At 32.7% G+C, this 22,866-nt stretch overlaps 2 protein-coding genes across 3 annotated transcripts; one reads left to right on the top strand and one right to left on the bottom strand.

Annotated features, from left to right (window-relative positions):
- Window positions 1-352: 352 nt before the first annotated feature.
- Window positions 353-13,208, top strand: LOC125068508 (multiple inositol polyphosphate phosphatase 1-like). Of its 2 annotated transcripts, XR_007119778.1 has the most exons (8): window positions 353-551; window positions 2,458-2,606; window positions 3,025-3,294; window positions 5,011-5,109; window positions 5,793-5,983; window positions 6,251-6,517; window positions 12,816-13,054; window positions 13,087-13,208. XR_007119778.1 is itself a non-coding variant. In XM_047677686.1 (7 exons), exons 1-7 carry the CDS (start codon window positions 395-397, stop codon window positions 12,988-12,990), a joined length of 1,308 nt encoding a protein of 435 aa, XP_047533642.1. In that variant the 5' UTR covers window positions 353-394; the 3' UTR covers window positions 12,991-13,191. The 2 variants fall into 2 exon arrangements, 1 of the variants encoding a protein (XP_047533642.1); XM_047677686.1 differs by having other exon boundaries at window positions 12,816-13,191.
- A 55-nt stretch (window positions 13,209-13,263) lies between these two features.
- On the bottom strand, window positions 13,264-22,012 carry LOC125068506 (multiple inositol polyphosphate phosphatase 1-like). The gene is made up of 7 exons (XM_047677685.1): window positions 21,724-22,012; window positions 19,123-19,280; window positions 17,558-17,842; window positions 16,480-16,578; window positions 15,008-15,217; window positions 14,385-14,632; window positions 13,264-13,777 (listed from the first exon to the last, which is right to left on the bottom strand). The coding sequence occupies exons 1-7, from the start codon at window positions 21,869-21,871 to the stop codon at window positions 13,534-13,536; spliced, it is 1,392 nt and encodes a 463-aa protein (XP_047533641.1). The 5' UTR covers window positions 21,872-22,012; the 3' UTR covers window positions 13,264-13,533.
- Window positions 22,013-22,866: the final 854 nt, after the last annotated feature.

Below are 22,866 nucleotides of genomic sequence, written 5' to 3'. Positions count from 1 at the left end.
CTTTAATATCACGTTGAATTTACCGTTCCATCGGATTATGAGAGTGCATCTGTCTACTATATCAGGTAGTAGTTCGTAGTCCGTAGTTCGCTAGTCTCTGCTTAGCAGAGCCTGCGTAGCTGAAGTCGGTCAGAAGGACATCAGACTTATTTATATCTTTGTCATAAGAATAATATTTTTGAACTATTAAAAACGCGTCTATATGCAAAAAATTACACGACACCAAATAACGCTTAACGATAAGATTGAATAATCTATATCTATCTTGAATTATGAGAGGCTTAGGACAATTCGTTCCAGTCTTTTTTATACGTGTATTGTTTAAAATCGCTAAATAAGACCAAGCGCGCCTTTAAACTTTCGTTAGTGTCGATCAAACCTCGCCTTTGGCAAGATGTGGTGGAAATTGATATTGTGTGTTTGCCTACCATTAGTTAACGGTAGGCGTTCCCAATGTTACTGGAATAACAAAAATCCGTACACTTATTTTGGAAGTAAAACCCCATATGAAGCTGTTAGAGGTGACTTCCGGGACGTTCCACCCATAAAAGGTAAGATATGAAAAATCCCTTTATCCGATTATATCCTATTTTATTTGGTAGTAGCCCATCCATGTATACCCACACATCACTTATTCTAACCCTAAACAGAACCACGAAGTATAGTTGTGTCCCAGTTAAAAGAGTAAGTGAGCCAATTTAATTACAGGCTTAACTCCCAAACTTAACTCCCAAATTTGGTAGCGTTATAACCGTGTACCATCATTTTCAAATATGTTGCTGTTTTCAATATCTCTATTGTAAATCAATTATCTTAAACACTCAATTTACAGTAAATGTAATTAAATGAGTAAATTAAAGAATTTAAAGATATAGTTTACCTAACATCAACCTTATGCAATAATCAAGGAGGTAGAAAAAGTTGCATATAAACTTATAAAATGCTTAAAATTATCTAAAAACTACTCATAATATTGTATAAATGAATGAAGTCCAGATACCTCTAAATCTTCAGCCTTAAATTCTAGCCACTAAAACAATGTCAAAGTCAAAAATCTTTATTCAATATAGAAGTGTTACACTTGCTTCAAAAATCTACCAACGGTTCGGAAATTAATACCTCGGACCTGAGAAGAGCCAGCGATAGAAACTCAGCAGGATGTTTTTATTTTTTTTTAATTTTCTTTTTACAACTATTGATTTCATGTACAATAATAATAAATATATTTTCGTTATTTGAAACAGCCTCGAGGCGATCATCTCATTCCCAATCAACAAAGAAGTCATTAGTGTTGTAATATCCTCTAGCACACAAACTCTTTTTAACGATTCTTTTAAATTTCAAATCAACGAGGCAGACAATAAAATGAATAATTATTTTAAGAATTATTTTTCTTGAATACATCATTCAAGAAAAATAATTCTTAGGCCGTTTCCTCACCGGCAACATTTTGAGTATTCGTCTGCAGTTGAGTCAGTTTGTTGTTTTTATCCCGTAACAGTAAAATGTGTGTAAGCTATACCTCCCGTCTTCACAATACACAATAAGGCACTATATATACAACTTTTCGATTGGAGAACAAACAGAAAAATCGTTATTTTTCCTGCTAAGAAAGTTAAAATTAGCGGCATTTATCTCATATAATATTCATGTATTACATATTTTAATCATTTACTTGAATCATTCTGTCTATTGATAAAAACTGAATTATTATTTAAATCCGTTGCGTACTATAAAAGATCTAAGCGTACAGACGGCGGGAAGCGACTTTGTTTTATACTATGTACTTAGATACTCGATTCTTTTCTCTCATTGATGTAATATTTTAAATAATATATAATTACACGTGTAATAATATGTTCTTGTCTTATATAACCTTTATATTTATAAGTCTGAATTGTACAAGAGGCGAATGACCCCAGTGGGCCCACCCTAACATTACAATCCACGAGAAAAAATGTGCGCAATTTTTTCATTAAATAAATATATTTAAATAGTATCTTTAGTTACACATAATGATTGTATTTCGTCTTAAATCTATTTCCTGTATTTATTAGAACCTTGAATGAATAAGTCATTAAAGTAATCAACTCAATTAGTCACACTCCTTTACAATCACTGTAAATATAATGTGATAACGAACTGTGTAGATCTTGATAAGCAATTAGCCATCAAATTAAAATACTATCAGTATTTACAATGACCTAACCCATTGTATAAGAAAGGTAGTAAATAGATATATGTACGCAATTTACTCGCTTGATGACGACAATGATGACAATGATGACATTAAGGGTCTGGTAAAAAGATAAAAGATCACCCATATAGAGATATCCCATGATATAATTAGGTATATAGTTAGTTAGCAACAGTTTATACGTAAATAGAATTTTAAAAGATAAAAAGACTAAATATGAATTGTGATATTACATTATACACGAATTAATACTGTTTCAGGCTGTGAACCGGTTAACGTATGGTTCATTACAAGACACGGGACTCGACACCCGAGCCCAATGGATGCTGCCGCAATGAAGGAAGCGTCCGCCCTTAAAGACAAGATTATAAATAATCATAAGGAAGGCAGAGGAGAAATGTGTGCTCAGGTAAATGGAACGAGTTAATTTTCAATCATTCTGAGCTAAAAATTTATTGTATCCAAATATTTGATTAAAAAAAAAGCAGAGATGCCAAATACTCTAGAAGCTCGGACAAGCATAATTTTTTTTCGAGTTGTCATGTGCTTAATTTAATAATAAAACACTTTTATGTCCATCAACGCGAATTGGTGCAGCGTGTGGAATACGCTCAAAACTTTCTCCTACAGAGTTCTTTAAAAACTTAAAGGTTAAGAACGAATTCTTCATTAATATTAGTGAAAAGTAAATTTTAAATGTCCCAACATTTAAAATTTACTTTTCTGTTAGACTCTTACATAATAATCAGTTACCAAGCAAAACCATCAGTTTTCACTAATATTCATGAAGAATTTGTAAGTTTTTAATTTGAAGAGCATTTTTTTAGGATGTTTCAGATATTCAAAACTGGAAGTGGAATGATTTAGAAAACAATCCCTCAATACTGACGCAAGAAGGTTTTATTGAATTACTCGCATTTGGCCAAAGATTTCGAGAAAAATATTCTTCTTTCTTAGATAATCTAAACCAATCCCGTATCAGATCGACAGATGAGAAACGAACACGTAAAAGTTCTAAAGGATTTATAAAAGGCTTAGAAGACATCGGTGCAAATGTATTCGTTGACGATCCAATACGAGAAGATGCTGTGGCTAGGGTAACTATTTTTTAATTTATAATTGAGAGGCAGACTGGTAAATCTTATGGTAAGTTGCCAACATCGCCCATATATATGGGCACTGTAAGAAATATTTACCATTCCTTTTATGTTCCTGGTGTAGCCAGGCGGATAAAGGCCCTGGTGCGGAGTTGCATTGAGAAAAAAAAATGACTTCTATTGGCATTATTTGATAAAAATTTCCACAAATAACTCTTTATTTACGCGTCAAAACAAAATACAAATAGTACTGATTAAGGAGCCCTGGTGTGACGCACCGCCTTGCCTTATGATAGCTGCGCCACTGCAACTAAGATGTAATGTTTCTTGTGACTGTTGTTACACCATTTTAACCCCATCGCAACAATACTGAGTATTACTAAAGTTGATATTAATATTGATACCATATATATAATATCTGTATGTAATATTACTCTACTTGCAATCACTATTTTAAGAATAGCGTGACACGTGTATGAAAATAAATTTAGAATAATAATATCAATTTCAGTTTATTATCTCAAGTTTGATGGTTTGAAAGCATCACAAGTAAAGTCTTAGCTATAATAGTAATAAAAATATTAGTGTATAGTTTTATTTTAGTAAGTAATCTCACTCATTAATAATAATTTTGAGTTATGCACTGATTAATCAATCAATAATCACCGTTAAATAAATTAGATTCGGGTCATAACTATTAATATGATTCGCTACATCTTATTTTTTTGTTCTTATTATAATTAACATTGTTTATTTTTCTAATATTTTTTTTTTAAATTACACCAGTCACAAAACTGAGCACAGGCTTGACCAGCACAGCCTTTTTTATGTCGTTTGCCATTATCATATTTATATTTCATTATTTACTTTTGCAAATAACGATATTTCTAAAACAGATAAGTTATATGTATTAGTTTTTTTGCGATTTACGTAATAATAACTAATTCGAATTAACAGCTGAGATGGCCCAGTGATTAGAACGCGTGCATCTTAACCGATGCTTTTGGGTTTAAACCTAGGCAGGCACCACTGAGTTTTCATGTGCTAAATTTGTGTTTACAATTCATCTCGTGCTCGGCGGTGAAGGAAAACATCGTGAGGAAACCTGCATGTGTCTAATTTCAACGAAATTCTGCCACATGTGTATTCCACCAACCCGCATTGTAGCAGCGTGGTGGAATATGCTCCAAACCTTCTACTTAAAGGGAGAAGAGGCCTTAGCCCAGCAGTGGGAAATTTACAGGCTGCTAATATTTGTAATATTATAAATGCGAAAATAACTCTCTATCTGTATATTGCTCTATCACGGCCAAACCACAAATCTAATTAGATCATATTTGATATGAAGTAAGATTGATCTCCAAGAAAGGACATAGACTACATTTTTATGTCTAACGCCTGCCAACTAACTGTTAAAACGCGAGCGAAGACACGAGCGAGAACTAGTTTTTTAATTCTCGGTAACTGAGTCTTTATTTAAAAAAATTGTCAGCAAATGTCAATATGTCATATCGTATTTAAATGCACGGGATAAAATCCTTGAAGTCGTAACTTACCGCTTGCACACCATTAATCTACTAAAGTGCTATTATGCTTGCTCTGGTATGATACGAATTACGAGATGTTTTATGATTCATATTCGTCATGCATTTAATATAACGAATTTAAGCTTCAAATAGATTAATGCACATTTTAGAAGATAAATTTTTGTCACAGCCGTACAGATTCTGTAAGAAACGAGGAGAAGAAGTCATAAACAGTACTCTAGCCTCCGACGAAATCAGACGCTATCAAGAAACTGCCGAATTCAAAGAAGTAACTATAAGTTGATATCAATTTGTCATAAATACTTTTCCAATGTAATATATAAACGAATTCTATCATATTTTTTTTTCTTTTTTATTGCATTGGTTGGCGGACGAGCATATAGGCCACCTGATGGTAAGTGGTCACCACCGCCCATAGACAAAGGCGCTGTAAAAAATATTAACCATTCCTTACATATGCGCCACCAACCTCGGGAACTAAGATGTTATGTCCCTTGTGCCTGTGATTACACTGGCTCACTCACCCTTATAGCCGGAACACAACAATACAGAGTACTGTTATTTGGCGGTAGAATATCTGATGAGTGGGTGGTACCTACCCAGACGGGCTTGCACAAAGCCTTACCACCAAGTAATATATGTTGGAAATTGTAATTAATCTAGTGGTCGGTGACGGAAATCATTGTGATAAAAGAATTGAATGAATTTGAACAAATTTATTGCACGGAGATGCTCCAACTTATGTCACTAAAGGCACGAGAGATATAACATCTCACTCCCAAGGTTGGTGGCGCATTGGCGACGTAAATGATGGTTAAAATTCGTTCGTCGCCAATGTCTATGAGGTGGCCTATTTGCCTATCCCAATAGTTACTCTAGTTTTTTACTTCATATTGCGAATTTAGTATTTGAAATAAAGTTATTAAAATTAATGTGAATATTTTTGTTTAGTTACAAAAAAACGTACAAAAAAGGATAGGTAGTGAGGATGAATTACTTCCCCGAACTATTATGGCTATCTACGACCTTTGCCGCTTCTACCGAGCTTATTCAGTTGTTAAGAGGAGTCCGTGGTGTGCACTGTTTACTGACCATGAACTGCAAATTTTGGAATATGTTGAAGACATTAGGCATTATTTTAGGTAAGACCATTTGCTATCAGATAAAAAATACCTTTACTGTAAATGTCGTTATGTTTTTTTGTTAGTTTATAGTTTTGTTACAAATAATAGATGATATATCTGCATAACTAGCGCCCATACTGACACGTAATTAATCATTTATTTCATACTATGTCCAAAAAAACAAACAAAAGTTACCAACTAAATAACATACAATAACGAAACGCTATTTTCTAATCGAAGAATTTTACGCTACAGTTGTGTTACCAATTTAAACCCTGTTTACAGAAATGGTTACGGACATCCCATGAATCGTCTACTCGGAGCATCTGGTCTGAAAGACCTCTACGAAAGATTTGAGGCAACAGTATCCAGCGGTCACAAGTCATTCGTCGGTTACTTCTCCCACGACACGATGTTAGATATGATCTATACCGCGCTGGGACTTTACTACGATTATCCAGAAATTTCTGGCTTGGAGAGGATCAAAAATAGGAAGTGGCGTACTAGTTTCTTGACACCGTTTGTGGCTAATTTTGTCGCAGTCTTACATAGGTGAGTTATGTACGCTCGACGCGTCATCATGTTCACGACACTTCGTATAAATTATATTTACATGCAATTCCAGTTATTTTAGATCCTCTAATAAAATCGGACGATGTGAATTTCGCCTTGTATTAACGGATATTATGGCGATTACGAATTCCATTTAAAATTACTTGGTTGTAAGTTGCGCCCGTAACTCTTTCATATTCTACCGACAAAGAGATATTTGGTTTTTATAGACATCGGCGCTGTTAGAAATATTAACCATACCTTACTTCGGTTTAAAGACATTTATTTCTCATAAAGAACACAAAAGTTCACTTATAATAAGAAATTATAATAATTTTGCTTGGGGGTACATTTAAAAGTCTGCCTTATGAATTATATACAGTAAAATAAAATTTTGCGGGTAGTTATATTACACAAACATGTTTAGGTAGGGGTTACATTAACTTATAAATTATTTTGCACATATTCCATTACACGTTTTTTAAATATAGGAAAACTCTTGCTATTAATGATTAAGTCTGATAATTTATTATAAATTTGAACTCCTTCAAATAAAATGTTTTTCTTTCCATAGTTGGTTCTGGTTTTTGGAAGTTCTAGTTTATTACGTTTTCTAGTGTGGTATGTATGTGTTTTTTTATGAAAGTGTAATTGTGAATGTGTTTTATTTGTTATTATTTTTCTAATCAACATGCAGGTTTTTAAAGTGTATAATTGATTTATATTAAAAAATTTTGTTTTTTTGTATAATTCAACGGATGGCGTCATATAATCATATTTATAAAGAACTTTAATAATTTTATTTTGTAAAGTTTGTAATGACTTTATGTTAGACTTCGCAGCAGTTCCCCATATTTCAATAAGATATTCGATATGAGGTTTTACTAAAGAATTATAAATAATAGGACGAATTTTATTAGGTATACATAAGGAAATCTTACGTAGTGCTCCTACCAAAGGGGATATTTTATTTTTAAGATGATCAATATGATATTGCCAGGTTAACTTGCTATCCATTATAAGACCTAAATATTTTTCATGATCAGTTTTATTTATTGGTTCGTTACAAATTGTTAGTTGGTCATGATTTGGTATATTTTTATTTTTAGGCGCGAAGATCATATATGATGTCTTTTTGGTATTAATAGTTAATAAATTAGAAACAAACCATTCACTAATAACATTTAAATCACGTTGAGCTACGTCAATTATATTTTTAATGTTATCACCAAAGTAAAATAAGCTTGTGTCATCCGCATAAAGAGTTATATCTCCAGACAAATCAATTGCACTAATGCTATTTATATAAATTAAAAATAATAGCGGTCCCAAGATAGAGCCTTGTGGTACTCCATATGTTAACGTTGCGGGCATACTTTGAAATTTTCCGATTTTAACAATTTGCTTGCGACGATGTAAATATGATTCTAAAATTTTGATTGCCGAACCTGTTATACCTTCTTTATGTAGTTTTTGTAATAATAAATTATGGCTGACCGTGTCGAAAGCCTTTTTTAAATCGATAAAGATACCTAGAACGATTTGCTTACTATCCAACGCGTTTTTAATTTTGGTGACAATATCCACAGTTGCTGAAAGTGTATTAGATTTCGGACGAAAGCCATATTGTTGACTAAAAAAGAAGTTTTGTTTATTGAGGTAATTATAAAGACGGACATATATTATTTTTTCTAAAATTTTTGACAAAACTGGTAAAACTGATATCGGCCGATAATTTCCCGGATCTGTTTTACTTCCGGATTTATAAACTGGCGTAACTTTAGCAATCTTTAAACTTTCGGGGAATTTTCCTTGTTTAAGACATTTGTTAAAACAGTCAGTAAGATTATCTAGAATAAAGTATTTTATACACTTTATATCTTTTACGCCGATTTCATCGATGCCTTTACTTGTGTTTACGTTCAATTTGTCAATTATTTCACCAACCTCCTTTTTTGTGGTGGGTGCAAATGTCTGAATAGTGTTATTTTGTGAATGTGAAAGACTAGAAGTAAGTTTTTGATGATATGATTGGGGTATTTTACTTGCTAAATCCGAACCAACAGTGGAAAAGAAATCATTAAAAAGTTGACAAATCTCATAAGGATCATTTACTACTATATTGGAATCTCGAACAAGATTTGGAGGTATGATATTTATCTTATTTTTGTTATTGACGAGACTGTTAATTAAGTTCCACATTTTTCTTGGCCGCTTATTACATTTTTCAAAAGCGTTGGAATAGAAGTTAATTTTAGCATTTCGTTTAGTTTTGAAAGCTTCGTACCTTTTGGTTTTGAATGTTGTTTCCCTTTCAGTATTTTTAATATCAGCTCTATGTTGGTTCCAGGCAATATTTCGATCACGTAAACTATTCAACACCTCTTTGTTTATCCAGTCTTCTCTGGGTTTATTTGAAATTTTTATTTTTGTGCATTTATTTTCTCGAATTTTAGTCTTAATTAAATTTTCTAATATTTCATAATCGTAGTCTTTATTTTGGATCACAGTTGTTTCCATTGATTTATATAAAGCAGTATAGTCAGTTGCCAAGTACTCATGTGTCTCTCTTTTCTTATCAACTTTAATTTGTTTGATATCTAGGTAAATCTGCTTATGGTCAGACAAGGGGGTATCAAGGAGAGCCATGTGGAAATTCATACCTTCCATATTTGTCAAAACGTGGTCTATAATAGATTTTGTTGTGTGTGTTTCTCTTGTACAAAAGTCTTCATTGAGATTGTTAAGGATTGTATATCCAGCTTCATTTATCATGTTCTTATAGTTATTTGTATTATGGTCATCACTTAGCAGGTTAATATTAAAATCTCCAAATATTAAGCATCTACGTTTTTTCTCTAGCTGTTGACTGTAGTTTTCTATAAAATCTTTTGTTTTTGTATTAGGTGGTTTGTATATAGCTCCAATATTAATTGCATATTTTTCTATATATACCCAAATGTATTCGTTTTCTTCTCTATTAATAACTTCAACATTTTCATGCTTCAGACAACTATGAATATATATAGATACTCCACCCCCAATCCGACCCTTTCTATAACTATATATGTGCGTATAATTTGGGATCTCAAGTAATGCTGCATCTAAATCAGACTTTATCCATGTTTCAGTAATCAGTATTATATGTATAGTGCTTTTGATTGAGTGCAGTATGCATTTTATTTCATCTAATTTATCAATTTTTACAAGACTTCTTGTATTTGTATATAAAAATTTTAGTGATGATTTAGTTTTATGGATGTCCTCGTAACAATTTAGTTTCTGATAGCTAATATTAAATTCATCGTTGTATTGACTATTTATTTTGACAGTTTTGGTCCCTGTCGCGTACTGTTTTTTGGGTTATACTTTACAATTTTTGGAACATCATTTACATATTTTATAACAAGGTCTTTTTCTCCATTTTTTTGTCGGGATACCAGTTCATCTTGTAGTTTTTTTATGTGTTGTTGTTGACACTGAGTTTGATCGGCGTAAATTCGGATTTTGTCTAACTTATGTCTGCGTTTATTTTTAAGTATATATTTTGCAGTTTCCTTTTTCTCAAAGCACACTTTTAGAGATCTATCTTTATTAGGGTTGTATTTTCCTAGCCTAAAGACCGTAGTAGGGTTTGGGCAGTCCTCATAAATAGTTTTAATTAATTTCATAGCTTCATTCTTGTCATAATCACGTCTGATTGTGCTATTAGGACTTTTTGTCTCGGGAATCCCTACTAGTATGACATTTTTTCCTCGCTTAGAGCGTTCTTGTAGCTCTGAAATGGTTTTCTCGCATGACAGGGGATATTCTTTAGGATAATCAGTTTTAGAGTTATTTTTTAAATAACAAATATCATTTTCAAGAACGTGTATTTTTTGTTCTATAGTATCAGTTAGTGACTTCATTTCTTTTAAGTCGACTTTCGTTTGGTTTTGCTCCAATAATAAAGATTCTAAAGCAGCATTATTAGACTTTAATTCATCTTTTATTTCTTTTATTTCATTATGTAAAGATAAGGAACATTCCTGGTGCGTTTTTGTAAAATCTTGGAAAAAAGACATCATCTCCTTCCGAAATTCGTTAATCAAAGAGGCACAATCACATTCGTATTTCTTTTTTCTAAGCGTGACATTGTAGTCATTCAATGTTCGTAAATCTGGTGATGACCCACTTCCGCTATCGCTTATGAGTTTTCCGCTAACGTTTAGTGATTGTGAACTCATGTTTACTTAGATTTGCCGATAGCGTAATGAGTCACAGCTTGACAAAGCGACAATTGAGTGAAACGAAAAATAGCAACTTACTCGTTTACTCGGGGGGTGAGGGGAGCTGCACATGCCCTTATCAGGATAAAACGCAGTAAGTCCTAATAAGCGAGGCTGACGTATTGTGTTCTTTATATTGTTCTAATTAGGTGCGAACTTCAATGTCTTGTCTTTTTAAAAATTATTTTATTTTTAGTATAACCGGCAACACGTCTATTCGAAGCGGCAGACTAATACTTCACCAATGCGCCACCAGCCTTGGGAACTAAGATGGCCCTTGTACCTGTAGTTACATTGGTTCACTCACCCTTCAAACCGAAACACAAGATTATTCAATTCAATTATTCAATTAATGCAGTTTTTTTTTTATAAATATTGGACAACATTACATACATTAGTCTGATACCAATGTAAGTTGGTAAAGCACTTGTGTTATGGAAATGAGAAATAACGACGGTACCACATATTGCCGCTTGGCAGCAGTTTATCTGATGAGTGAGTGGTACCTACCCAGACGGGCTTGCACAAAGTGTTACTTACTATTGATTTATTTCAGTCTGAAGAATGAGTGAACCATAACAACCATGACGAGCATAATTTTCTCACGGTTTTAATAGTTAATATTTCGTTCAGTGCCAATATCTATGGGCGATAGTTACCACGTACACCAGATGGCTCATTAGCCAGTATGCCTACATATTCTAAATAAATAAAAAAGCCAATTATAATAACATCAACAGTGATTGTATTTATATTCTTATTATATGTTTGTATCAATTATGTATTTATAATATTAATAAATATTTATTATACGAAATAAAAGTGTCGGTCTGAACAAAAATTACTTCTTATATTTTTTTATTGATCTTGTAAAAATGCTTACCAATACAATAAAATAATCACATAATAAACAAATTAATTTAATAAAATACATGTATGTATATCACGTTAAAGCAGAATGTAATAACAGATTAAGTACGCAGTCTTATAAGTAATTACATTATGATTAATGCTCGGTATGTTTAAATTTAGTAGCCAATGATCTTATGATGACATCTACAAGATTTATTACAGCTATTTATTTTATAATTGGTACGATTGCTATTTTAGATGTGAAAGATAATCTATTTTTATTTTTATTTAACATTCCAGACATAACACATGTCCGAAACAGTTGACGTATGATTGACATTTAACTCACTACGCTTTATCGTATCTATTATTAAAGATAATTATATTTATATTAATTTCAATAAAAAATTATAAAAGGGTAAATTCCAAGGTCAAAAATTGTGCAACTATATATGTTGTATAAGAATATATATAAGGTTACTTGAAACGGATTTGACGCAAAAAGCTTTTAACTTTAATCTCAAGAAAAGAGTTTGTATGGTTTAAAGAGGAGGATAGCCAGTGTAATTACTAGCAAAAGTAACATAACATTTAGATCACATGGGTGGAGACGTTGGGTCTCTTAGGCTAACGCTTAGACTCTGTCTTCCTAAAAAAAATTAAAATGACAAAGGTTTCAGTTCCGTTTCGTGTACTGAATGAAGCGTTGATTTATTCAATTTTGTAAGCAATGTTATATTAATTTAAAATCCTAATGTACATGATATACTTCTCGGTATAAATTTATAGAAAACATTGTATATCCAAAGCAGACGCCATTTTAACTAACGTGAGGTACAATATAAAATATGATTCTTAAAATAGACTTTATAAGAGTTTTTGAATCATCATTTTACAGGAATATATTAAATCTTACTATCGCAAAAGTAACTCAATGTTATTCTAGTAAAATAAGTAAAATGAATTATAGATGGATTGGTATGCAATGGTTGCTCTATATTTTATTTTATTAGTGGATCCGGTGGTACTCTATTTAAATTAATCCTTTACTAAGCCCTTGACGAAAAAAACTTCTTAAAGATCAACATAAATAAAATATATATTAAAATTTTATTGAAAATTTATTTAAAAAAAATACAATTAATACTGTATTTAAATTTGTATACTATGTTTTACAGATGTACAAAGATGTCCACCCACAAATATAGGATACAGTTCTTTGTGAATGAAAAGGAGGTACACATATGTGGCAATCGAGTTTGCGGCTGGTACGACTTCAGAGAGAAATTTCAACGATTTGCTAGTGCCAGTATAGATTTCTGTAATGAATCGACAACATTATATTACGTGTGATAATTAATAAATATTCCCGTTTTACTAACGTTAGTTAAAGTTGTCACTAACGTGTTTCGAAAAAAGGAAATCGTAGCTCCCTTAATCATTCAAGATTTGCAATTGTATATTTAAGTGACATAGATAATACGAAGCGGGGATTTACCGAAGAATATCAATCACGCCTCAATTAAAAGAACGTTAGTTAAACGGAAATAATTAATAATAAGTTGTTGAACTATTGCAGTTCATTGATTTATTATAATTACTTTGATCGTTTTTAAAAACAACGTGTTCATTTCATTGTTTTTATTCTTATTATTGTATACGTTAAATATACAAGATATAATTTTGTTATACATAGTTTAATATATACTTAAATTGACTAAGACTTAACGAATGTCTCGGAAATTACATCAAAGGAGACATTTTGGAATTACGTCGTAAAAACTTGAATTGTATGCATGTCATTAAGAGGCCCCTCTTAATGACATGCATTGTTCAATTCCTTGTAAAAAATATAAAATGACTATAAATACCTATTATAACGATTATAACAATAATTTATACTATAAGTAAAATCGGTAACAACATTAAGAAGCTCATGATGGAAATATTAACTCCACGATTTGCGTTTGGTTTGAATAAGTATTCTTTATTCAAACAGAATTCAAAATTAGTATTTTTGAAGATCTGGAATTTGTCAACGAATTGTTTCCAAGTACAACCTGCTTCAGAACAAAGGGTAGTAAGCTTTTCATTTATAAGGAATTGGACACGGTATATCTCGTCTCCTTGTTCCTGGCACCTGAAATAGAAGCATATTTAATTACCAATTCCCGACTTATAACCAACATTTCTGACACAAGTATCTTCAAATATTGTCAAAAAATATGCTATTATTAAAATCTATGTTAAGAAGTCAATGAAGATTTTCCCAAATATGGCGCCACGATTACTTCAAGTGAAATAGATGCATTTTATGATAACGTCATCTCAATTTCTCTGACGCACAAGTTTTTCTCGCCAAGTATTACTGAACGTAATTCGCAATGACGAAAATTCCAATTCGGCTGTGACGTATTTTTATTTATATATTTGATTTCCACTTAAGTTGTATAGTAATAGTATATGTAATCTTAGTAATATTATGAATGCGAAAATAATAGAAAATAATAACAATATTTTATTACTCAGTTACTCCAATTTTACTGATCGCATCGGAATTATGTTTTAGGCTAATTTTTATACTTATTATTTGTGTCGTATGGAATTCTAGAACATTCGTCAATCCAATCCACGTTGAAGTAGCATGATGGAATATACTTAAAATCTTCTCCAGAACAGAGAAAGAGGCATTAGCCCAGCGCATTTATCTTTACCAAATATTATTAGAAATATTGAAACCAACATACTTGAATAAAACAGCTATTAAGTTTGTGGAAAATGCGGCGATTTCACTTGTCCTCCACAACCTATTTGCATTTCTTGAAGCTCCTTGAAGCGGTTCCTTGTCTTTATATAATCCGAGAGCACTGATCACCATTTCGAACATGGTGTCATGTGTGAAATAAGATACAATATTTTTGCCTCGATTCAAAGTTGCGTTTTCAAAGTTTTCATATAAATCCTTCAAGGGAGCAGCACCCAAGTTGACGTTTATCTGTCGACAAAATTGGGAATATAAGGTGTAGGAACTGTCCTCTAACTGTTTTCCATGACTTCTGCTTTTTGCAGTTACGTCTGTTATTAACTTCACAGTCAGTAACAATAGAGCCCGGGCCCTAGGTCACCTTATGGTCTAGCCTCTATGTTAATCTATATTTTTCATTACGGACTGTATATGTCGGTCGATATCCTGGCGCATGTTAAAAGTATTATTTAACATTGATATATTAAAAAAAAATATATATGTGACAGAATGTATCTATAATAAACATGTATTCTTTACTATAATATGAATTTTATTTGTAATTTAAAAACAATATTTTAGCATATAATAATATTTTTGAAGAAGTCAAGAGAAAGAATACCTTACCTCCGATCCATGTCCATTCCTGTAGTAATGCCGCACGTCATCCCTGTACTCCATCACTTCTAGATCTTCATTAGTAAAGAACGAGCACCAAGGAGATCGAAGCTTAGGAGACCAAGAGCGGTGGAACCGACATAGTTCGTACAAATTGTACGTATCTGCAACCGTCACTTGATAATTAATGCCCAAGTGTCTCTGAACTCGGTCTCTAACCTGGACAAGATACAACAAACAACTGTAACAGCCTGTGAATTTCCCACTGCTGGGCTAAAGCCTCCTCTCCCTATAAGAAGGTTTAGAGCATATTCCAATACGGAATACACACGTGGCAGTATTTCGTTGAAATTAGACATATACAGGTGTCCTAGCGAGGTTTTCCTTCACCGCCGAGTACGAGATGAATTATAAGCACAAATTAAGCACATGAAAATCCAGTGGCGCTTGCCTGGGTTTGAACCCGCAATCATCGGTTAAGATGCACGCGTTCTAACCACTGGACCATCTCGGCTCGGACAAGATATAATATGTTCATTGAATAAATTAATCTTAAAGAACATCTTTTTTAAAACTACAAGACTGGTTATTATGTTTAAAATTTTGTGTCTATGCTCCAGTATTGGGCATTACGACCTTTAATGACCTTTGTGCCGGAAATAACAATGACGTACTCATACTACAATCTCGCTGTACAATTATCACTAATGTGCTCATGTCTTCTTTAAATACTAATTACACTATACACTGATTATTGTGACAGAGTCCTCCAGTACAGACCCTACTCTAACACAGCCTTCTGACGTACTCTCGTATATTAAATATAACAAATATAATAATCAAAGACTACGATGATATAGACATAGACAATTAAACTACTATTTAGTAATTGTTACATTACTAATATACATAGTAAATATTTATTTATTTGTCCCTAGGTACACAAAGAGAATACAATCAGAAGATACATTAAAATTATGGACTTACACAATTTTGAGCAAGATTAATCGTAACAATTATATTAATACAGTCTGGTGCTATTTTATATAATAATCAAAAAATCATAAATTACAGTAAATATATAAATTAAAATAAATTGAAATTATGTAATATTAATACTTAAATTATCTATTATATATTAATATTTATAACTATTAAAGAGAAATATCATCATACTTAAGATGGGATATCTGATGAGAGAGTAGAACCCATCAAGACGATTCTGCACAAAGACTAGCCACGAGCACTTTATCAGTGAAAGACATAGTCACCAAGAATAGGAAATCTATATTAGACACGTGTAACCTTCTCTTGATTTGTAACTGAGACCTTCGTTTGAAAACCATGAATCGCTCACACTTGGCTCAATGTTTTTGGACAATTATAGGTATTTACTATACTAAACACAAATTATGCAGTCTCACAAGTCATGTTACCTCAATTTCAAAACTAGGCATGTAATATGCGCGTAATTAACTCACCACCAAAACTTCTGGACTGGCATCATAAAGGGCGAGTTGATCAACCAGCGTCTGGCCTTTCTTCACGTCTTCTTGGTACTTTGCACAGCTCTCATACGGCTGTAAATAAACATTTCACGCTATCACACAGTCATTTAAGTATATATGTAACTGTTTGTAAATGTGTGGGACATTTACAGGCTGTTACTGGGCTAAGTCCTCCTTTCCTCTTGAGGAGAAAATTTTGGAACTTATTTCACAACGCTTCCTTAACACGAGCTACAGATGTCTCTATGACCTATGATTTTCCTTCTTCGCAAACTACGAGATGAATATATATACATTTCAGAAGCACTACGATAATTTAATAGTAGGTGGGAGTTGCTGTTAATAATCCTGTGTTATAAATAGCATGTAAAGAGTTAAAAATTTAAGTGTATCGGTAAAAATAATCAAAAGTGGCTCCAAATGGTTCGTGTAATATTACACACGGTGCTGCTCGCCAGTTCTGTTACTAGAACTTGACTGATACGCTACCGCGTGTCTAGATATGCCATAATTTAACAAAGATGATTCAGAAATTATTAAATATTGTACCAATTAAATTAAACTGTTAACGATAAACTTCATCTTGGAAAGAAATAAAAAGACTAATGAAATAATCTTTGACAACTTATATTTTGTAGACATTTTTTTTAGTTATTCACTCCATATACACAAGGGTTTTCCCAATAGCTAAGGCACTTGTGTCATTACACAAGTGCTTTAGCTATTGGGAATTCCATTGAAAATGAGAAGTAACGACGGTACCATATACACCCAGACCCAAGGAAACATAGAAAATTAATGAACTTTTTCTACATCTATTCGGCCGGGAATCGAAACCGGGACCTCGGAGTGACGTACCCATGAAAACCGGTGTACAAACTACTCGACCACGGAGGTCGTCAATATTTTTTTTTTTTAATAATCATTGGCAAAAAATAATAAACGTAGAGACTAGTTAAGTTTGCAGAGATTTCTTAAATGCAATACCATTTATTGGCAGAGACGATTCACCTCATACAAACTACTTTTAGAAATTGGTTATTTAACTTACACGTATAACATTATCCTCTTCCGAAGCCCCGTCAATACTGCCAGTCAGGTTAGCTTTAGTTCCATATGTCAAACCATGGACGAAGGCAATTGCACTTGTAATTGTTCTCTGCTCATTTGTGGGTCTAAAATAGAACTTGTCCGGAGTGCCCGATAGGAGTGTTTCGAACTTCTGCCTCACCCTTTTCCCTATATCAAAAATCTCTTCATAACCGATACCCGTGAGGTAGCTTGGTGACGTCTCCAAGGTTGTATTCCATGACCAGTGTAGCAGGTCTTCTATATCCTATAATAAATAAATATGTGTTTTTAGTGCGTTCCGTTTTACCAAAGGCGATCCACTGCTAGATGGTCTAGTGGCTACCTTTTAATACTGCAGATCTCTAGGCCCCGTATTCAATAATTGGGAAAGGTCAATATTTTTTTAATTTGGCATAATTGACAGTGTTTATAACACAAAAAACATGCACCTGATCTGTATCGACTTTGCTGTCCCAAGGAATTTTGTGATTGAAGCTAAATGGAAGGAGTAAGAGAGCATATGCCAACAAGCCTCTTTTAGTAACTCTGTTAAACTGAAATATATGTGGATAATGCCTACATACTATATAATCATTTATGTATGCGTTTGTGAGATTTATACAATTTGTTTGTTTTGTAAAAACGATGCCTTATTAGGCAAGGTAGAATCAGATACGAGTAGAGCGAGAAAGATGATGCAGCCAAATTATGACCGGTTACTAAAAACGACTAAAACTCGCAAAACGTATTGGTTTAGTGTGAAAAAAGAAAATCTGGAAATAATCTCGTTGTGCTCGAGTTATTGATGAATTTCATCATGCATAATATATCTTTAGCGTATCGACGTAGTTCGCTAGTTGTCTTTAACAACATGTTTTTATAAATATTTTTTAATATATATATATTATAGCAAATGTCGTGCCTAGCCTGTCACCCTTAAGGCCCCAACGAATGCGACGACGTCCAGTGCGATTCACCCTTGACACTTTCTCCCCGAGTTAGTTCCTTCTAACTTTAAAAAACATTATAAATCAGCTTTAAATTTTGACTATTGATAAGTTACAAGCGTGAGTTTTTTCTTCTTTTTTTTTAAATAAATAAGATAATAATTTTCTTTATCTGTTATAAGTCAACAGTTTACTTGGTGGTAGGGCTTTGTGCAAGCCCGTCTGTGTAGGTACCATCCACTCATCAGAAATTCTACCGCCAAATAACTACTATTCTGTATTATTGTGTTCCGGTTAGGAGGGTGAGTGAGTCAGTGTAATCAAAGGCACAAGGGACATAAGATCTTAATTCCCATAGGTGATGTAAGGAATGGTTAATATTTCTCATAGCGCCTTCGTCTATTGGCGGTGGTGACCACTTACCATCAGGTAGCACATATGTTCGTCCGCCATCCAATGCCATAAAAAAAAAACATTTTTTTTAGTAGTGTGTCAGAAGCTATGAACAAATTACGGGCGCCAAGGACGTTTCTTTCAACGGCTGGACTATAGACTATATCATCGATTGGAGATTTGAAATAATGAAAATAGAAAAAACCTGAAAACAGTTCGTGAGTTGAGTCCTGTTGTTTTCATATGCCAACGATAATTCAGAAATAATTTTCTTTTGCAGTTCATTAATTTCCTCCGTCACTTGTGTGTTTGGATTTCGGTTGCCGTGCCGGTGGAGTGACCACAGACTTATAGGTTGGCAATCTGTAAAAAAAAAATGTTTTCAGAATTTTTAGGTACAATAACACCTGTAGTAGGTTTTCCCGGATTGGCGAAATAATCTCTGCCTTCTCAGTATCAGGGGCAGCATTTCAATTCCCAAAGTCGATGGCGCATTGGTAATATGGAATGGTTCAAATTTTTACAGCGCCAATGTCTATGGTTGGTTGTTGCCACTTAGCGTCACCCACTCTCCCGTCGTCCTACCAATATAATAAAAAAATATGTGCTTTATTGGTAAACCTAAAAGCATTTGATGAATTGTGTTATACAAGGGAGTTGTCAAAGAAGGATGAATTGACTTTGCGGCGAAGGAAACCTGTTTCACAAGGCACAAGTTTTTCTCGAGTAAATACATACAATGTTTGACTAAGTGTCCCTCAAATTATATTATAATGCATATTTATAATAATATTATCAGCAATTATCTCGACGATGACACGAATACCCTCACAATTTCTTATAAAAAGAGCAGGTAGGCCCTCCGTCGCGTACGCATCGGTCGTATTTCTTTATTACGTTAGCGTTAGGTTAATTTCTGCTTCTGGTTTCTAAAAATATTGTTAATATATTGTGATGCAACTGTAGATATATTACCATTGTTAAAAACATCCCCAAGGCAGTCTCGAGGTCTGAGATTGTAAACAGCTGTCACAACTCTTTCTTGATGAATGAATATAGTTTCTATGTTTTTACCATTATCCAAATTAATATACAATAGCACGATACTATGGAAGTATCCAAAATATTCTAAAAGATCTATAACAATGTCAGCTAGCTGTCTCACCTAACGTTCCTAATTGTGTACAATGTAGAGCTGAGTCTACAAGGGATGACGAATAAAAATTTCTCTAGAGCTTTGAATCTTTAGTAATGCCACAAACATCCATTCCAACATTACCTGAAAGCGCTCTTTTTTACATTTGTTATAGTAAATACTAATCATTTTGTTTTACTAGCATTCTAAACCAAAATATTTACCGTAAACCAGCTTCGTATCAGCGACGATGCATAGTTTTCATTAAAGATTTTTTTTTTAATTTAAAAAAATTGTAAATTGTCTTCAGCGAGCAACACAATACCACAAATACGAGTATATTTAACATGAAAAGGTAGATCAGTTTGCATTTATAAGTAGCGATTACGAATACATTATAAGCCAATTAGAGACTGATTTCTAAGTATCTTGATGATAAATTTAGTGGCTGATAAGTGCTTGTGTGTATAATGTCAGTGTCAGTGATCAAATTTGGCTGCGAGGATTCCTTAAAGTAGTACTTCTAAGTTTTGTTCATTGTACTGAGTTTACACTTTGTAAACTTAATATAGACAAAACAGCTCTGTATATTAAATTATTAATAATTAAGCTTTAATCCAGCGTTGAAAATAAACGGCAGCATAAAAATTTTGATTGCTCTACCACAGAGCTACATCCCAAGACAGCTCAGCTTGCAGCTTACCCGATAATTGTGGATTCAAACCAAGGCATCACTGAAATTAGTCGTGCTTAATTTGTATTTATATTTCAATTCGTGCTCGGCGGTGAAGGAAAACATCATGAGAAAACCTGCATGGGTCTTGTTTCAATGAAATTCGGCTACATATGTATCTAACAAACCCCATTGGAGCAGCGCAGTGGAATTAGCTGCAAAACTGCTCCGCAAAGGTGGATTAGGCCTTAGCCTTAGATAAAAACAATATATATTTATAACACTGTAACAAAAAAATACCGAACCGAATAATTACCTGATAATATTAACCAATAAGACATTATTTTTTGTTTTAGTTCTCAACGTCAAAATTACTCATTGAATTTAATTAAACTATTTTAAATTAAAGATAGTAAGTAGCATTTTACAAGCAGAATTTTCTTTTCACATGTTTTGTAGCGATATGATCCCTGATCGTAGACATGTCATCGTATCAAAAGGTCACATATAAACGTTCAAGAAAGCAAATAAGGCATTTTTCACGAAACTACAGGATATGTAAGTTTAACCGCCTGTTTTATAAGTACACTGAACTGTGCTTTCTGCGGAAACACAGTGAGTACTAAATAAATACAGCGAGAGTTATTGATAAACATAAGAAGATCTCGAACACCAAGCAACCCAATGTCAGATTAGAAATAATAAAAAAAAAAAAAACAAATAAAGACACTAAATAAACAGCCAACCGCTTAGACAGATAAGACAATCTACTTCATATGTAAATTGCTTACCAACGCTTTATCATAAACAATAGACAGTTATTATTTCTTTCGACAAAAGACAGATTGGCAAATGCGTCACTTTTGTCCATAGACGAAGATAAATTATTGAAATACCACATGACGACTAACTTACAATTTATTATTTTTAAATATGTTCTAAATTTAAAAAAAATCTATGAATCGATTATAAAATAAAATATAAAAAAATATACTTACTCGGCATGTTTTCATCTCTCAAGTCACCTCTAACACTTTCATAGGGCGTTTTAGAAGAAAACAATTGATACGGACACCGTGCATTCCAGTAGCAATCCTTACACGTTACAAAACTAACTAATGTCAACAAAACAATTTTAACACCCATATTGAAAACTCAAGCAATTTTAAATGTTACATTTATAAATACATATTGTGTTACAAAGTCTACATTGATATTAAACGGATGCAAGATAACATTTCACATGCGTTCACAGTGGACACAATTTTTTAAACACAACCTTGTACGACGGCATGTAGTAACGTACTGTTCTCAACTATTGTCGATGCTGTTAAGCGACACTGAATTATTATTTATTATGTAGTTTAATTTACATAACACGTATATGTATTATCTAATTTGTGACCTCTTTTTATAATTAACAAATTAATTAAAGGTTTTTTATATACATCTTCATAGACACGTTGTCTGTTGCCTTTAGTATATGTTTAATTTTTATTTTTATTTCATTATTTTATTGTGCTCCACAGTTTGTTTATTTGATAGATATTTTAAATATAGTATAAACTTGTAAAATAATAGTAACTCTGCATTAGAATACGTAGATTCTAGACTACACACACACTAACAAACACATACACACACTCACATACAAATTCTAGATTTACTTAAAGATTATTAAATATTATTTTTTCTTGGTTTTCAAATATCACTTATATAGTTAAAAAAAAGTTGAATAAATTAATACGAACCTTTTAGAGCGGAACCTTCTGAAACAAGTTTTTCTATATACCCCTTATATGGGTCTGAGTTTAATATTATTTTTGAGTATTTGTGATAAAATCCAGTAAAGTCAATAAACCGTCCCATACCATGACCGTGCTATGAACGTAATAGATACGGAAAGAAACATGGCAAACATGGTTCGCTAAGCCCATTAGAACGTTTGAAAGGCATATCACATCCGTTCATAACGGTATAGTGACCATAGTACATTTCTAAGTGTTATATCAATATGCTTTCCGATACCTCAGTTACAATAGTTCACCTTGTCACATTTTCGCGTGAAGAAGATGCTCCAAGCGAGTGAATATTGATGGCTATTATAAAACGATACCTCAGTGGCTCAGTTACAACAGTTC

Source organism: Vanessa atalanta, chromosome 13, assembly GCF_905147765.1.
Source record: "Vanessa atalanta chromosome 13, ilVanAtal1.2, whole genome shotgun sequence".
Classification (NCBI taxonomy): domain Eukaryota; kingdom Metazoa; phylum Arthropoda; class Insecta; order Lepidoptera; family Nymphalidae; genus Vanessa; species Vanessa atalanta.
The sequence above is the reverse complement of the archived record's forward strand: the minus strand, read 5'-3'. Positions and strand labels throughout refer to the sequence as shown.

Excerpts from the sequence above, each read along its gene's own strand:
- LOC125068508 (XM_047677686.1), top strand. The coding sequence starts at position 395 with ATGTGGTGGAAATTGATATTGTGTGTTTGCCTACCATTAGTTAACGGT. Across the intron at positions 2,607-3,024 it reads GAGGAGAAATGTGTGCTCAG|GATGTTTCAGATATTCAAAA; the intron begins GTAAATGGAACG and ends GCATTTTTTTAG. Across the intron at positions 5,984-6,250 it reads GACATTAGGCATTATTTTAG|AAATGGTTACGGACATCCCA; the intron begins GTAAGACCATTT and ends CCCTGTTTACAG.
- LOC125068506 (XM_047677685.1), bottom strand. The coding sequence starts at position 21,871 with ATGGGTGTTAAAATTGTTTTGTTGACATTAGTTAGTTTTGTAACGTGT. Across the intron at positions 16,579-17,557 it reads AAGAGGATAATGTTATACGT|CCGTATGAGAGCTGTGCAAA; the intron begins GTAAGTTAAATA and ends GTTTATTTACAG. Across the intron at positions 14,633-15,007 it reads GGAATGGACATGGATCGGAG|ATAAACGTCAACTTGGGTGC; the intron begins GTAAGGTATTCT and ends TTTTGTCGACAG.